General features: G+C 41.1%; 1 protein-coding gene and 1 long non-coding RNA gene across 4 annotated transcripts in view; one reads left to right on the top strand and one right to left on the bottom strand.

The window, feature by feature from the left end:
• Window positions 1-2,131: 2,131 nt before the first annotated feature.
• C1GALT1C1 (C1GALT1 specific chaperone 1) lies at window positions 2,132-6,710 on the bottom strand. 2 transcript variants are annotated; one of them, XM_081794019.1, is made up of 2 exons: window positions 6,563-6,710; window positions 2,132-4,471 (listed from the first exon to the last, which is right to left on the bottom strand). In XM_081794019.1, the coding sequence occupies exon 2, from the start codon at window positions 4,464-4,466 to the stop codon at window positions 3,513-3,515; it is 954 nt and encodes a 317-aa protein (XP_081650145.1). In that variant the 5' UTR covers window positions 4,467-4,471; window positions 6,563-6,710; the 3' UTR covers window positions 2,132-3,512. The 2 variants fall into 2 exon arrangements, with proteins under 2 accessions (XP_081650145.1, XP_081650146.1); XM_081794020.1 differs by lacking the exon at window positions 6,563-6,710 and adding an exon at window positions 6,353-6,556.
• Window positions 6,711-6,946: 236 nt separating this feature from the next.
• LOC145714496 (uncharacterized) overlaps window positions 6,947-18,409 on the top strand; it is a 32,255-nt gene continuing 20,792 nt past the window's right edge. For both annotated transcript variants that reach the window (XR_014136870.1, XR_014136869.1), the window contains exons 1-2: window positions 6,947-7,246; window positions 10,854-10,923. This is a non-coding gene — a long non-coding RNA (uncharacterized LOC145714496). The remainder of the gene's footprint in view (window positions 7,247-10,853; window positions 10,924-18,409) is intronic.

Below are 18,409 nucleotides of genomic sequence, written 5' to 3'. Positions count from 1 at the left end.
TTAATTAAACTTTGGGGGACTCTTTTGTGGAGAGGTTGGCAAACATTTCTGAATTTCTTTGTATGCCAAAAAAAAAAAGCTAAACTTACAAACATAAAGCTCTTCATGACACCACTCAGATCCTGCATCGAATTCATCAATACAAGTCAGCCAGCACTAAAAGGAACACAGTATTCTTTTTTTTTTAATGTTTATTTGGGGGGGGGTAGGGCCAGAGAGAGAGGGAGACACAATGTGAAGCAGGCTCCAGGCTCTTTGCTGACAGCGCAGACACAGCCTGATGCGGGGCTCAAACTCAAACCGTGAGATCATGACCTGAGCCTAAGTCAGAAGCTTAACCGACTGAGCCACCCAGGTGCCCCAGGAACACAATATTCTTAAAAAATTAAGGGGAGGGGCGCCTGGGTGGCGCAGTCGGTTAAGCATCCGACTTCAGCCAGGTCACGATCTCGCGGTCCGTGAGTTCGAGCCCCGCGTCAGGCTCTGGGCTGATGGCTCGGAGCCTGGAGCCTGTTTCCGATTCTGTGTCTCCCTCTCTCTCTGCCCCTCCCCCGTTCATGCTCTGTCTCTCTCTGTCCCAAAAAATAAATAAAAAAAAAAACTTAAAAGAAAAAAAATTAAAAAAAAAAAAATTAAGGGGAAATTAGTGGTACCTCATCACTAGACTCTGTGATTTTGGTAACCTTCCTAATACAGGTGTGCCCTGTTTTTTTAATTTTTTTTTTTTACCGTTTATTTATTTTTGAGACAGAAAGAGATAGAGCATGAACGGGGGAGGGTCAGAGAGAGAGGGAGACACAGAATCCGAAACAGGCTCCAGGCTCTGAGCTGTCAGCACAGAGCCCGACGTGGGGCTCGAACCCACGAACTGTGAGATCGTGACCTGAGCTGAAGTCGGATGCTTAGCCGACTGAGCCACCCAGGCGCCCCAGGTGTGCCCTGTTTTAAGAAGGCCCAAATGCGTTTAATTGTGCCACCCAGGTGCCCTGAGGCAGCATATTATTTAAGACAAATAATATTTTATAAAGGAATACTTGTGTATAAAAATACAACCAAAAGCATCAATTTGGTTTATTTCAAAATTTTTTAAAATTTTTTATTAAAGTTTTTTTAATGTTTAATTTTGAGAGAGACAGAGAGAGACAGAGCACGAGCTGGGGACGGCAGAGAGACAGGGAGACAGAGAATCCGAAGTAGGCCCCAGGCTCTGAGCTCTCAGCACAGAGCCCGACGTGGGGTTCAAACTCATGAACCGAGATCATGACCTGAACCGAAGTCAGATACTTAACCGACTGAGCCAACCAGGTGCCCCTAAAAAATTTTTTAAGTAATCTCAACACCCCATGTGGGGCTCAAACTCACAATTCCAAGATCAAGTTGGCATGCTGTACCAACTGAGCAAGCCAGGCACCCCTGAAGAGCATCCATTTGGTTTAAAAAGCAATTGTTACCTGAGGCGCCTGGGTGGCTCAGTTGGTTAAGTGTCTCACTTCAGTTCAGGTCATGATCTTGCAGTTTGAGCCCCGTGTAAGGCTCTGTGCTGACGGCTCAGAGCCTGGAGTCTGCTTCAGAATCTAGGTCTCCCTCTCCCTCCCCTGCTCACACTGTCACTCTCTCTCAAAAATAAAATAAACATTAAAAAAAATAAAAGCAATTATTATCTTAGCACCCACTAGGAAATCAAACAATGGGATGCATTCTTTGATATATTTATTACAATTACACCTTAATATACTAATATAATTGAAGCTGATAAATGCATAATTAAAAAAATATATTGCTGGGGCACGGTTGACACTTCTAAATTTTTTCTTTAACGTTTTTATTTATTTTTGAGACAGAGAGAGACAGAGCATGAACAGGGGAGGGTCAGCGAGAGGGAGACACAGAATCTGAAACAGGCTCCAGGCTCTGAGCTGTCAGCACAGAGCCCGACCCGGGGCTTGAACTCACGGACTGCGAGATCATGACCTGAGCCGAAGTCGGCCGCTTAACCGACTGAGCCACCCAGGCGCCCCATGGTTGACACTTCTAAACTGGGTGTCACACTCAGGGTGATACTGTTTATCATTGTACTTACACCAAACATGACTTGATCTGTATTAATTGCATCTGAGACCACATATTAGGGTGCTTGATAAAGAGATTTTTATTATTTTTAAAAATTAACAATTCTTCATTTTAACCAAAAACCCCAATAAGGAATATCAGATCAATTTTTAAAAAGTGCTTTCCACACCATTCTGATGATCAATAATAATTTGAAGCCCGAGGCCCTCGAGGAAATTCTTTCTGGTTTGCAAAAGCTGTGGGAGACCATTAACATCATGAGGCCAGTTACGGCAAATATTGATCTCTAAAATGTCATGGTCTCACACCCTATGGGGGGCGGGGGCTTATGGATCTGACTTAATATAGCATGTGCAGGCCTGATTATAGGACAAATTAGTTCCAAGTACTTCACACATTTATAAGCACAAGAACTATTATATCCACCAGTGGATAAAGCTTCTGTGTAGCCACTGAAATTAGGCAAATGGTATGGTAATCCAAGGTGACTGGTGAGGTTAAGGCCTCCACACCCAAAACCATTGGATAGGATGCAACTATGAACATGGGAAAAATCTCAGAATTTTAACAGGTAAAGAAAAACCAAGGCAGACTCTACTGCCAGATTACCAAAACAAGTTCTTCAAAGACTTCCAAAGAACTCATCTGCCCAGCAGCAGTAAAGAACACTCAAGTATTTTTATCCAAACCACAGCCAAGAGCTTGATAAAGTGGGAAACAACACAGTTAAATGTTAAATGAAATTAGATTCTTCATAGTGACCACTCCTATTTCAGTATCTGCACAGAGAAGTAGAAGAGAGTTACACTGAGCTTGTGTATGCTGAAGAGTGCCACTAAATTAGCTCCTGGTGAAATTATTAACCTTTATAGATCATTTTCACTTTTTCTCCCAGGGACGCAATTCCACTTTCACTGTAACATTAGTTGGGAACATTTATTTCCTTTGTGGCTTGGTTGTGTATTTTGAGAAAGCAATCCATGGGCCCTTGCAAAAGTTCAGAACATATATCAGCATTACAAGTAATGGAAACACATAGCTGAAAGTTTTAATCACAAATTCACAACTAGAGATTTCATTCACGTATCTTAGAAAGCTAAAAAGACATGTTAAATTTTTTAACGGATCAGCAAAAATATGTGCCACAGATTCATAATTTAGAATTTATCACATAAATATAATATTTATAAATATCTTTTATTTGCAAAATTATTCTTAAAACATTTCTTTCCAACATGTTTGATGTTTTCACATGTGTATTAAGGGGAAAAAACCACCCTATTTAAAATGTACCACTAAACTTTAATGTGCCATTAAACCAGTGCCACCAAAGTAAAAAAAGGAAAAGAAACATACTGCTGTGTTGGACATGCAGTTGTTACTGCAAATAGTGACAATACCTGTCCTACATGGTGATTGTACACATGCTCTTCTTTCACTTCTCAGTCATTGTCAGAACCATTTGGAGGTAAGAAGACCAATGCATCATTGAAAATATGCCCAAACGCCCTAAGACGGTATACTCCATACATCATCACATGCATCTGATTAGGAGTCAGTCCATTAAAAGTAACAGCCATATCCGAACAGCATCCTTCTACCACCAGGTTGGGGTGATTTGTCATTGCCTCTTTAATAAAAAGCCCAATGGATTTGGTATTAAATACATCTTTTCCTTCAGAATCTTCTGCATTTTCTGCAAACACTCCAGCATATTTCAGGCAGACTGCTAGCTGCTTATCTTCAGATATCTTCCAAATCATCCCTCCCTGTTCAGGACACTTTTCAGGGATACTGAGAAGGCTGTTAAGCCTTTTCATGGATTCTATACTTAAGACAATGCCTCCTTCCACACTCACGTATTCAAGGTCTCCAGATTTTATAGTGTGGCCTAGATAGAAAGGTTGTGATGGATCCTTTTTTAACAAAAAATACTTTAAGTTTTCAATAATAGCAAATGTAGAGGGGCGTGCAAGGAAGAACCAGTTGTATTGGTCTCTGTATTTATCAAAGGCATATTTGTAAGCTTTTCTCATCATCAACCACATGTCATTTGTTTCCATGTTAATTGACTCAAACACTTTAACATTTTCAGAACTGAAGAATTCTGCTTTGTCACAGTGTTTGGTCCAAGTCTCCTTCACTGCAGCCCAAAGACTCACATCTTTGGGTTTTACAAGAATGATACAGTATACTCGAAAGCTCTTACTGAGCTCCATGCGTTCATCCTCTGAAATCTTCAAGATATCTTCTTTATTAGGAGCTTGTAGGTGATGATGCTCATGGTGCATTCTGTTTCCATGACCAATCCTAATGTGTCCTAGCATAGTGATCAAGGCACAGAAAATGCTTCCGAGCATCACACCCTTCAAAAATGAACTGCTTTCAGAAAGCATTTTTCCTATAAAGAAGAAAAAAGATCCTTAGGATACTTAATAGAAAAGGATTAGTCTAGTGATTTGATTTGGTATGCCTTATAGACTTACATTTTGCTCTTAACATTAAAAAAAGTTCCCAAGTTTGAAATCAAGTTAGTTGCATAGAATACCAAGAAGTCTAAGAATCTTTAGCTTCCAATGGTATCTGATTACTGTTCTGTATAAACTGGAACTTTCCAACAACACCTCTATGCACTAGAATTTTCTGGGAGGCCATTTTTGCACTTCTTCTACGGGGATTTAATTAACTAAGTACTAAATCAAAACATTAACTCTAAAAATCAATGTTGTAGAGGTTGTCAGTCCGTCATTCTCTTTAAAGGAATTTCACTTCACAAGCTTGCTTATATTATTTAAATATTTCTGTAGATATGAATGGACTTTATATCAAAACCTTAAATTGAACAGATAGAACCACCTATAATTAGCAAATCACCAATGACATCTGTGCTAGCATTTCTGTTCTTAACCTAGTGCTTTATTTAACTGATGGCTGCTGTCCTTAGGTGTTCTGAGTACATCTAAATCAAATTTCTTGAGATTGAAACCATACATGTTAATATTTACTCTTTTGCTCCTAAGACTAAATGGTTTCTGATACAGTAACCCAACTAACTGATGTAATAAAAGCCCATAATGAAAATAGTTAAATTATTTAGATGAGAACTGACTCAATATAGGCATATCTGGAGAACCATTAACCAACATCTTTATTGCCTCCAAAGGCATTTTCTTATTCTGGAAGTAAAAAGAGAAAAGTCTACACATTTATTTCAATCAGAAATTAAAAGAAAAGCCAACATTAAATACAACTGTTGAGATTTCCCAATCTTCTATCTTCACAAGAAATGTTCTACTGAGCTACTTAGATTTTTCTCTTTGTCTCTTAAAGCTGAAAGAAGCCTTAGAAGCCACCTAATACCATTTCTCTCACTTTACAGATAGGGAAAGAGAGGGTCTACAGAGGTTAAGTAACTGACCCAAAGTCACACAGTCAGTGGTAGAACTAAACCAGCAATCAGATCTCCTGAGATCAGTGTAATGCTTTTTCTATTACAGAATAGTGATCTGAACAGTGCTTCTATTCATACTGTTGAAAATTTAATAGATGGGTTACTGGATAACCTTGTTTTCCTACAAATGAAAAAAATATGGGATTTGTTAACCGTAATTGACATTTTGCACCCACGATCAACATCCTGCTAGAAGGAAACCACCCCTTTGGTTTTCTTCTAGAGGAAATGGACTTTGACTTCTACTAGGACAAGGTGTGGAATAGTTTGACAGATGTAATTCGTGAGTGGGGGAGGAAGGGTGAGCAAAGAGGCTGGACGGTTTTCCTATGTCACTCACAGAACTTGGTCAATACACAGCTCTATGAAGAAAGAGAACTGACAGAAAATAAGCTCTGCTTAGTATCAGAATTCTCAGATGCACTCTAAAAGTAATTTATACAGGATTTTGACACTTCATATTATACAATTTTCATTATTTCTAGCCAATATATGATAATCCACACGTGTCTCTTAGTTTGATAATATCATATCTAGATCAGAATTCTTCCTGATGGGGATACTACTCATGGATCATTTGCATAAATTATTCTAAGGAGATTTTTTTTTTCCATCAGGGGAGGCAAAAAAATGTAACACTGAAGATGTACATGATAGGATATTTGTTGCAGAGGAGAGGGAAACTTAAAACTGCACACAGGCATAAATGAAGCAGAAACTCCCAGAGTGGTTTCTGAGATGGCATCTTTTTAGAAGGTGAAAGTGGCTGGATGGAGTATGGAAAAGGGAGAAGAACGAAATAGAGAAAAACGAGAGGGAGGACGTGGTCACCTCAAAACCCCACTGAGGGGCCAAGGCAGCACCTCCAGGAAGGCAGTTCTCGGTCTCCCCGACTAACTACTGCACCCCCAACACCTGCCCGGGGATCCGGCGTGGAGCATGCTGGGAGTGGGCCAGGGCCCAGGCCTTCCCCCAGGAGAGGGGCGGGGTCGATCCGCTCCGGGGTCCGCGCAGGGTGCGGGCCGACGCCCCAGCACTCACCCGCGTCTACAACGGCTCGGGGGCGGGAAAGCGCAGCCGCGCACGGCTTTCCTCTCACGTTCGCGCGCCACACGCTTACGCTCCTGGTCGGGCTGCTCTAGCTGCAGGCGGTGTTCTCTCGTTGGTTTCGCTAAAGGTGGGGAGGGCCAGGAAGTGAACGCCGCTACGGCGCGGGTAGCGGGGCGGGGCGGGGCGGGGCGGGGCGGGGCAAAGGAACCCGCGGCCAGGCGGAGCGGCCGGCCCGGGCTGACGTCGGAAGGGCCGGCACGCACGCGGCGCTCCTTTATTCCCCGCCTCCCGCGGAGTTCACAGAAGCGCGTCTAGCTGGCGTGACCCGCACGCTTGCCTGTATCCAATGGGACGCCCGGAGGCGTGCGTGCGTAAGAGCCGCTGACACCTCCCGCCTCTTCACCTTCTTGGCGTGGAAACCGCGAGAGTGAGGTAGAGCATCGCTGCTGGCAGCGCTTGTGTCAGGTTTCTCGGTGGTTTCTCTCACGTGCTCCTGCATCGTTGCACCTTCATATCGACGAGAGGGTGCGCCAGCCCGTATTCCTGGGCTGGGACCAAAGTGCAAGCCACTGAAATATTCCTCGAATTATGAGGGCAAGGATTTTCTGTGGTTATTGGAATGGCATCTGAAGCCCCACTGACTGGAATCCAATCCTGTCTTCACCGCGTCCTTTGGTATGCTGGGAAAGTTACTTCACCTCGCTATGCCTCAGTTCCCTCCTTTGTAAAGTACAGAAAATATCACAGTAGTGCTAGGAGATTAAATGAGTGCATATGACTCCGTTAGCAAAAGACCAAGCACAGAATAAGCATTCATTAAATGTTGGCTATTACTATTATTCATCCCTGTATCACTGGCACCTCGCTTAGTGCCAGCGCACAGTAGACAATACATGTTTGTGGAATTAATGAATGTTAGAACTACAAATGAGACTAGGACCAGAAAGGAAAGGAACTTCCTAAAGGCCACACAGTAATTAATGTTGGAAGTGAGACTAGAATCCAGGTGTCCTAATTACAAGTGCAGAACTCTGTTAAACACATGATCTTTTAAAATTCTTTTTTTTTTTTTTGTGGTAGCGAGGGTTTTTGCTAAAAAACACAATTTACCCCAAATATTTAAAATGACTAGGTTCCATCCAGATAACATTGAGTGGTGACTGTCTTGGGTCTGAGTTCCTAAAGATAAATGTTTTGAGTATTGACAGTGACCCAGTTTAAATAGACTGAAGGTTTCCTGAGGCACCGAAACAACAACTAGATATTAGGCAACTACTATCCTAGCAGCACTAACCTAAATTCTGGAGATACAGTGGTGAACAAAATTGGCCCCCTGCCTTCATGGAGCTCTTAGTTTAGCAGGGAAGAAAGACATTGAACAATTCATTACAAATAATTATAGTGGTGGTATGTTCTGTGAAGGAATACAAAAACAAGTTTTAGAACTGGAAAGGAACTTAAGACGAGTATCTCCACTGTGTTTTGTTAAATGCTATATATTGTCATTGTCACATATATATAAACATATGTATGTATATATGGACATACATAGTTCAGTGAAACAAGTTGCAGAATAATGTGTATAGTATGATTATATTGTGGTCTAAACAAAATTTTATATATGTGTGCATGTTTGATCTGTATGAGCAGGGAGAGTTGTGGAAGACTGGGCAGGCTGTTAATAAGATTACATCAGGAGGTTGAGGTGGAGGTGATTAGCTTTGTCTTTCTACATCCTTGTAATGCATTGTTTCACTAGTTATAATAAGCATTTGTTACTTTTGAATTTGAAGAACAGCAAATAAAGGGATCTTCAAAATGAGAGGGACAAAGAGTAAAAGGAAAAGTTACCAAAAAAAGTACTGTTTTAAGGACAGATTGACATGGCATTTAGAATTCAGAGACTGACAAAGTGACAGTTTATTTTTTTTTTTAATTTTTTTTAAAAAAAAAATTTTTTTTTTCAACGTTTTTTATTTATTTTTGGGACAGAGAGAGACAGAGCATGAACGGGGGAGGGGCAGAGAGAGAGGGAAACACAGAATCGGAAACAGGCTCCAGGCTCCGAGCCATCAGCCCAGAGCCTGACGCGGGGCTCGAACTCACGGACCGCGAGATCATGACCTGGCTGAAGTCGGACGCTTAACCGACTGCGCCACCCAGGCGCCCCCAAAGTGACAGTTTAAAATGCCACTTCTGGGGTGCCTGGGTAGCTTAGTCTGAAGCATCTCATTTCGGCTCAGGTCATGATCCCAGGGATCATGGGATTGAGCCCTGTGCTGTCAGTATGGAGCCTACTTGGGATCCTCTCTCGCTGTCTCTGCTCCCTCTCTCAAAATTAATAAATAAACATTAAAAAAATGCCACTTCTTTCTAGTACAGGAAGGTATGCCAAACTGGAACTACTGATAACAGGATGCTCTGAAGGAGAATAAACCATGGGATATTTAACATCAAAGGCACTGTTATTGAGAGGTTGTCCAAGAACCCAGTTCTCTACTTAAAGCAGAGCTGAAATACACTTAATCATTGGAAGTGAAGTTAGTAAGGTGATTGACTTGTAGTTAGGTGATTGCATTTTTAAAACACCGTTCCACAATGTAGCCCTAATTTAAAAATACATGCAAATAGTATCTATTAAAATTAAGAATATTTATACCCTTGGCTCAGCCAACCCACTTATAATCTCTCTCCCAGAAATTAAAGGCCCAGAATGTAAGGCTAAATGTATTGTTGTCTTATAACAGCAAAAGTGGGAAACATCCATCAATAAGAGAATGGTTGAATTAGTTATAGGGCATCCATGCAGTGGAATATTTAGCATAAGATAAACAGTTTATTTCACTTACCTACATTAAGCACTTCACTAAAAACATTAACCTGAACCTTATGCAGGTTGCTTTTGAGTTTGGTTGCCCTCATGTACCCAGCATGTAAGGCAAGATTGCATTTAAAGCTGATAATGCTGCATTTTTTTCTTAAAGTTTTTTTTTACATTTATTTATTTTTGAGAAACAGAGTGAGACAAAGTGTGAGCGGGGGTGGGGCAGAGAGAGAAGGACACACAGAATCTGAAGTAGGCTCCAGGCTCTGAGCAAGCGGTCAGCACAGAGCCTAATGCGGGGCTCAAACCCACAAACTGTGAGATCATGACCTGAGCCCAAGTCAGATGGATGCTCAACTGACTGAGCCACCCAAGTGCCCGAATACTGTATTTTTGATAAAGACCTCCTGTCAAGTGCATGGATTATTCAGCATGAGAAGTCATAAATTTCTAGTATTTGGCGATTTACTTGCATGTGAGCACTAAAATTTTCTAAATCTGGGGGTGCCTGGGTGGCTCATTTGGTTAAGTGTCTGACTCTTGTTTTCATCTCAGGTCACGGTCTCACGGTTCATGAGTTCGATGCCCCGCATCAGGCTCTGCGCTGACAGTGCGGAGCCTACTTGGGATTCTCTGTCTCCCTCTTTCACTGTCCCTCCCCTGCTCACTCGGTCTCTCTCAAAAATAAATAAATAAAACTTTAAAAATAAATAAATAAATAAGTAAATAAATAAAAAATTCAAAATCTGTCCAAAGGCCTTTAGGAAATTAATCTGGGTTTCCACAACAGTTCACTGGAGTAGTAAATATTGAAGAAAACCTAAGGTAGATTGTTTCTGCATAACATCTTTTTGGAGGGTTAAAAATGTTTCTATGTTTACCAAAATTAAGTACCTGTAATGTATGTACCTCTTCTGCCCAGAGTTTCACAACTCTTCGTCCTCAGTAAACAAATTCCCTTGTCTGGGCAAATTCATTATTGTTTCCATTTGAGTATAGTTGGTCCCTAAACGAATCTAATTTGTGTTTTCAGGCATATTCATGCTTGTAATTTCATTTCCAAAATGCTTTTCCACTTGATGGCCATCTGAGAGTTTTCTTAAAAAAAAAACACAAATGATTCACCTGCCAACAGATACATATTAAGTATTAACAATATGTCAGTCACTGTGCTAAGTATTGTTTCTTTTAAAAACTTTTATTAAGGGAAATTTCAAACACATTCAGAAATAGAAGAGTGTAATGAAACCACATGTAGTTTTTTTTAAAATATTTTGTTTTTAAGTAATCTCTACGCCCAACATGGGGCTCAAACTCAGAAGCAAGAGTAGTGTGCTCCACCGACTGAGCCTGCCAGGTGCCCCTGAAATCACATGTACTTTTTAAGGAAGCTTCAATGTCATGAGTTCAAAGCCAGTCTTGTTAAATCTATACCCCTTCTATTTCTCTCCTTTCCAGATTGTTATGAAGGACCTTCAGGACATCATATAATTTCACCCAAAAACATTTCAATGTGTATCTGTAAGAGGTAAGAGCTTCTTTAAAAAAAAAACCCCACAATACAACTAGACAACTGAAAAATTAATTCCTTAATATAATCAAACATCTAGTGTTCAAATTAATATGTTTCTCTGTTCTTTGTGCTTCTTATAAATGGGTAGTTAGATCTAAAGTAGGATTGTCAGATTTAGCAAATAAAAATACAGGGCACCCAGTTAAGAGTGAATTTCAGATGAATAATGAATACTTTCTAGAAAAAGTATATCCCAAATACAATGCATGGGACATACCAAATATTGCATAGGACATGCTTACACTAAGAAAATTATTTGTCGTTTAACTAAAATGTGATTTTAACTGGGCTTCCTGAATTTTATCTGGCAACCATAACCCTAATCTAAAAGCTTTGTTTGATTAAGGTTCAGTTTGGGGTGGGGTGGGGGACAAAATTAACTTCAGGAGCCACGTAATGTCTGGTTTTCTCTGTGATGATAGTTGCATTGATGCCCAATGCCTAGATCTGCAGTTCATTAGGGTCATAATATGGCGATCTTCTAATTTTCCAAGGCATATTTTTTCCACTGATTTTTATTTTTTAGCTTTTTTTAAAAGTAAGCTCCTAATCCCAACTTGGGGCTTGAACTCACGACCTGGAGATCAAGAGTTGCAAGTTCCACCAACTGAGCCAGGCAGGTGCCCTTCAAGGCATATTTTTAAGAGGAACTTTGGTGTGGTGATTAAGAGGTCAGTCCTGAATCATGCATAGGAGAAAGACTTGGCTTGAGCTTTGGGTCAGCTGCTTTCTGGCTGTGTGACCTAGGGCAAGTTAGTTTGCTCCTCTCAGCCTTAGCTTCCTCATCTGTAAACCAAGGCACATTGTAGTACCTATGTCATAGGAGTTTGTGATGATCAAATGAGTTAAGGTATGTGGAGGATTTAGAACAGGGCCCAGCACACAAAGTAGATGCTCATGAAAGCTAGCCCTTATGAGACTCTTGAAGAGTTATGTACTTTAAAATTCGGCATTTTTTTAATATTAGAAACTTTAAATCCTCCATTCAACAGTTAGGTCTTATTTTCACATTAATAAAAACAGTAAAGATTTATTGAGTGAATAGTGTCTCATATTTGTCCAATGCTTTGCAGTCAACAAAGGCCTTCTTCACATATATCCATTCTCATTTGATCCTCATAGCAGCCTTTTACTTGTTTATTTTTTAAACTTTTTTTAAAATGTTTATTTTTGAGAGAGAGACAGACACAGAGTGTGAGTGGGGGAGGGGCAGAGAGAGAGGGAGACACAGAATCTGAAACAGGCTCCAGGTTCAGAGCTGTCAGCACGTAGCCCGATGTAGGGCCTAAATCCATGGACCATGAGATCATGACCTGAGCCAAAGTCAGATGCTTAACCGACTGACTGAGCCACCCAGGCGCCCCTTCATAGCAGCCTTTTAATTGGAAGGACTGGTGTTATCCGTTTTTTACATCTGAAGAATTTTGGGTTTACGGATATGATTTGCTTAATGTGTAACACAGCTAGAAAGTCATACAATAGAGCAGGGACCGAGTCTTAGCCCAAGACTCTTTTGATGGAAAACATTGAGTAAAACTGTGTGGTCCTCCCTCTGTGCAGCGTTTTCATTTTTTGGCTCCAGTGACATCTGCTATCTTGTTTTCCTTTTCAACTTTTCATCTGTTTCTCAAACTGCTCCCTCCCATCCCCATCCCAGGGGTCTCTTTCTTTTCTTCCTGAATGTAGTTGTTCGTCAAGGTTCTATCCTTGGGCCATTTTTATTGCTGTATTCTCCCCTTATGATATCTACTCAGTAGTTTCATTTATTCAAATATCATTCACTCGGGGAAGATGATTTCTAAATCTGTATTCCTGGCCTTTACCTCTTCATTGAGTTTTGGACCCCAAATTTCGGTTGCCTGCTTGATATCTCCATATGGCTGTTTTAGACAGAATCTTGCATTCAGTTGATCTGTTTATCTGGTCCTGCTTTTAACCAATCAACTATAAATAAACAAGGAGGACATGAGGAAATTTGAATACTTACTGATGACATTAAGTATTTGATGGCATTAAAGGCTTAATGTTAATATTTTAGTTAAGATAATTGTATGTGGCTATGTGAAGAGTATCTTTTAGAAATAGATACTGAAGTGTTTATGGATGGTATCGTATTTATGGGATTTACTTTGAAATAATCCAGTTGGGGAAAGGGGAAAGGAGGACTAGGTAAGGCTCTTGATGAACCGAGATTGGCCGTGAGTTGATAATCGTTGAGCTGGGTAATGGGTATAGGGCTTTAATACCCTATTCTCTCAGTTTTTCTCTATGTTTGAAAATTTTAATTATAAAACATTTGAAAGATTAAATAGGTCCCAAACCAAATTGATCAACCTTGCCTACATATCCATCTCCTGACAGTCATATTCCTATTAATGTCACCTATCTTCCCAGTCACTTATTATGAAAACCTAAAGCTCTCTTGGTTTCCTCCTCCCTGACCTCTGCATCCAACCAACTGGTAAGTTAGGCTGAAACTCCCTTCACAGTGAATCCTGTTTCAATCCTTTCTTTTCCATTCCAACTGCTACTATTCTACTAAGTCCTTCATTACTTCTTGACTAAATTGGTGTCATAGCATTAATACATTTCTCATTTCCAGTCCCTCCTCACTTGGTATATGTAAAGCATCTAGCATAGTGCTTGGTGCTTAGTCCCTTCTCTCTTTTTCCTGACTTGTGAATTCACCTTCCTTGCTCCTGCTTAACCCTATGATGACGTCTCTCTTCCCTGAGAAGACTGTCCCTCTCTCTCTTTCAGCATTGCCTTCTTCCCTATCCCACCTGGATCCTGCAACCTCACTGCTGCCTCCACTCCACCCCCAGCTGCCATGCTTTGTGGAGGAAGTGTGTGTCTCTGCATAAAGACTGATTTCTCACTTCCAAAATTAGATATAAGAGCAGGATTTTTCCTAGCTGTAGGTGAGGGGGCCTTTACATACAGACAAAACAGGCATACTAAGTGTGAGTAAAAGAGAAGCAGGTCTCAAAGCTGCCTCTTTTCCCCCCCACCAGCTCAGTGGGGAAGAAAAGGGAGAATGTCTGGTTTAGATAGATCAGCTTCTAGAGCCAGGCAGGGGCAAGTAAATGCTGGCGGCAAAGAAGAGCTGGGTGGAGAATATTCCAGCAAGTGGGGGGCTTCTTGAGGAAACACATCTTGCCTAGTCTGGCGAAGGGAGGAAGAGCACGAACTGCCTCCACTGGGTCTCAGAGGTGTCACCTCAGCAGTATGGATTGGGTGAGGGTCACGTAACCCAGGCCCAACCGAGGAAAATGGCTGCAGAACTCTTGTTTTTGGCAGCCTGGCTGGGTGTCATTCTGTCTGTAATGGAGAGCAGCCGGGCATCCAGGGCTGGGCTGATCAAGCACAAAGAACTTTTATCCTTTAAAAAGAAAATGCTATAAGTCAATCACATTCTTACATTTTAAGCATAACACTTGCAACTAAAACCAAAGTGCCATATTATAATCAAGATGCATCCGCTTATTTTATATTTAAGGCCCACAGGCTTCAACTAATTTAGGGGACCATCTGCTGAGGAAGAGAGAAAGTCTAATTACAAAGTGGCATTTGTTTGCAGGCTAAGGCCTCAGAAGGGTTTGTCCTGGGGACCTCAACAAATGTCCTGTGCCCGTGCCCAGTGCTCCCAACCCTACCACTTAGGTAGATAGAGCACAGCTTTGGAGTCCGATAAGATTCAATTCTTCCTCCAACATTCACAGCCTGGGTACCTTGAGCCACAGGACTTCTGAGGTTTGAGTTCCCTCACTGTCCTCATATGTAAAATGGGAATTCACATACCCGCGGTTGTTGGAAAGATGAAAGGAGATCAAGTGCCAGAGGCAGCCTAGAACTACCACTTCCTTTCCTGTGACCCATAACTTCATTCTCCATCTTATTCCCTCTGAGCCTTGCTCTTGCCTTCTTTGCTTCATACCCACTTCCATGTGCATAGACCCCAGGCATGCTTTTAAATGGATCTTTGAATAAAAGATAAAAAAAAAAAAGAATTTTGTTTGAATGCTGTCATTTGTTCACCTCCCCAGAAGGTAGAGGAGTGAAATGGAATTGCCTTGGGACATGGGTCAGAAGGCAGTTTTGCCTGTCGTGTAGTGTGCTGAACAAACGTGTTCTCAGAGTCCTCCTGTCCTGTGGAAAGGATTAGATCAGTCAGCTGGGAGAGGTGCTGGTTGCAGCTCAGAGGTGGGGGTAGCCAGGGAAGCAGGTTGGTTAGAGATGAGGAATCTGGGAATGGGGATGCTTTTAGATCTTAACTAGACAACTGCTGCTGAGGTGACAGCTTTATTTCAAGTGAGAATATGAATTTGGCTGTATTCCTAGTGAGAACCTAATGCTCAAAATCTCCTCTAAATCAAGAAACAAAATTAAAGAGTGATGACTGAGATTGGCAGAATGTAATCACTGCAGCTGAGTAACAGATACCTGCAACTTAATTGCATTGTTCTCTATCCTTTTGTGTATATTCAAAAATACCCAAAAGTAGAAGGTTTTTGTTTCTGTGACAAGTGTGGGACAATAGAGGTCACTCAAGAACTGGGAATTTTGACTGTCATGTCAGAAAAGCTAGTAGAAGATATTTGGACCAAAAGAATTCCCTAGGGGAGATGTGATTTCTATAATGCTTATCTAGTGAACTGCATTTATTTGAAGGATTAAATAGCATGCAGATAAAATATTAGGTGGATAAAATATAAATTGACCTCATGAAACTTTTGGTAAGATATCCCAACCACTGTTTTTTAGGGAATTCAGTTGCTATAGGATTGTGACCCTCTTTCCTCTGAGTAGATACTGCCTTAGAAATAGGAAACAAAGGTAGAGATAAAGGTGGTTAGGGATATTATTTTGACATTTCAAAAGCATGATTTCTTAGGGATGGGGAGTGGCTAGTTTTTCAAAAAACAAATCTTTACAAAAGATCCAAAGGGAGGAATGCACAGTGAAATCTCCAAGTGGAAGATTATATGAAAGTGTTCTTGACAATAAAAAGCATAGCTGATGGGAATAAGCTATAAGGAAATCTCATAGCCATGGCCCCATTACTGAATGACCTAAAGACCTTTTATTATAGGTAACGTACACGTGTGTTTGACACTAGAGTAGTTACTGGGATTGATTGTGTTACTCAGGAGACCAAATCTTACCCCCTGCTAGGACTGGCATTTTGGAAGGTATAGGCGGAGACTCTAAGGGACACCCATAATCCATTCTGTTGGGGCTGGCACTGGGAGAGAGTGTAAAGCTAACATCGAATAGGGAAGAAAAATAGTTGGTCCTCAGAGACTTTCCTTCTTCTTCTAGGGAGAGGGTTGATCAGCCTGCTGACAGTGAAAAAATGAGTCAAATGACTCCTTGTCAAGAGGTTTTCCTTTCTACGTGAAGGAAGGAAAATGAAAATAGCAAGTTCTTACGGTGGTGATGGTCGCAGAACAACACATTTCAGGGTGACAGCTGAAGAGGCAAGGTACGCTCCTGACAGGATCAGCTACATAATTTGCAGGACCCAGCGCAAAATGAAAATGTAGGACCCCTTATTCATGAATTATTCAGAATTTCAAAATAGTGACAATAGAGTATTAAACTAAACATGGGCTCTTGTAAGCATGGGGCTCTGTGTGACAGCATCGGTTGTATGCCCATTAAGCTGACCTTACTCCTGCTGCCCAGGAGCAGTGATAGCAAAAATTCAGAAGGCATTAATGGAAAACTATAAAGCAGAAAATCAAGATAATCTAAAATCCCACCACCTGGAAATAACTGTTGTTTTCATTTTGATATATATCCCAGAGATTTTTCTCTATCTCTATATATCTATATCTATATAATATTTATGTGTCTATATATAGACATGTATTTATATGATTTTTATACTATGGAAATGGTATACATTCTTTTCTGCAGCCTTTAAAAAAATTGTTTTAAATGTTTATTTATTTTTGAGAGAGAGACAGAGCACAAGCAGGGGAGGGGCAGAGAGAGAGGGAGACCCAGAATCTGAAGCAGGCTGCAGGCTCTGAGCTGTCAGCACAGAGCCTGATGTGAGGCTCGAACCCAAAAACCACGAGATCATGACCTGAGTGGAAGTCAGATGCTTAACCAACTGAGCCACCCACGTGCCCCTGTAGCCTTTTTTTTAAATTTTTTTTTTTTTAATGTTTATTTATTTTGGAGACAGAGAGAGACAGAGCATGAACGGGGGAGGGTCAGAGAGAGAGGGAGACACAGAATCCGAAACAGGCTCCGGGCTCTGAGCTGTCAGCACAGAGCCCGACGCGGGGCTCAAACTCACGGACCGTGAGATCATGACCTGAGCCGAAGTCAGCCGCTTAACCGACTGAGCCACCCAGGCGCCCCCCCTGTAGCCTTTTTTAACACTTAACCATATTTTAGAGAGTTTTCCATGTAGCTCATTTCAATCCTATTGTATAGAGGTTCCATTTAACCAAACCCTATTGTTGGGTGTGTGAGGAGTGTTGAGTTCTTCATTATTACAAATGATGCACACTGAATATCAGTAAAGCTGAGTGAGGATGGAATAAATTAATCAGTGCAAAGCACTTCACAGAGTACTTAGCAAAGAGCAAGCTCCTTATAAATGTTTATGTTATTTTTATATTGTCAAATAGCCCTCTATATAAAGATGAACTAATTTACATTCCCAACCACAGGGTGAGATGGCTTGGTTTCCCTAACTCCTTGCCAGTTTCAATTTTTGCCTTTTTGTATTTCTTTCTTGGTAAATGGCCCCTTCATGTTCTTTGATGGTTCTCTTCTTGGATTCCTCATTGCTTTAAAATTTTTAATTGATTTCTGTATTGGGCTATCAATCCTTTGTGATATGAATAACAAGTACTTTTTTCTCTAGTTTTTTTTAATTTTTAAAAATGTTTTATTTTTGAGAGAAAGAGAGAGAGAGAGCGCGAGCAAGCAAGAGTGGGGGAGGGGCATGGAGAGAGCGGGAGACCCAGAACCCGAAGCAGGCTCCAGGCTCCCAACTGTCCGCGTAGAGCCGGATGCAGGGCTTGAACTCAAGAACTGTGAGATCATGACCTGAGCCGAAGTTGGATGCTTAACCAACTAAGCCACCCAGACGCCCCTCCTAGTTTTTTTTAATGCTTGATTTTGTTTGCTTTAACCTTACAGATGTTTTTCAGTTTAATATGGTGAAATCTGTCCCATCTTTTCCTTAGGATTTCTGTCTTTGCTGCCCTCCTTTAGAAAGTCTTTTGCCACAGAACAGGCTTAGAATTCAGTGGTGGTGAAGCCTTTCCCACCTTATATTAACTCCATCAGGTTTCCTCTGAGGCTTCATTCTTCCTGGGCATGGTTTTTCAAATTGTATCAATGGAGTTCACAATACTAGACTACTTTAAATGTGTATGGGGGTTGGTGCCTGGGTGGTTCAGTTGGTTAAGCATCT

Source organism: Panthera onca, chromosome X (genome assembly GCF_046562875.1).
Source record: "Panthera onca isolate mPanOnc1 chromosome X, mPanOnc1 haplotype 2, whole genome shotgun sequence".
NCBI lineage: Eukaryota > Metazoa > Chordata > Mammalia > Carnivora > Felidae > Panthera > Panthera onca.
The sequence above is the reverse complement of the archived record's forward strand: the minus strand, read 5'-3'. Positions and strand labels throughout refer to the sequence as shown.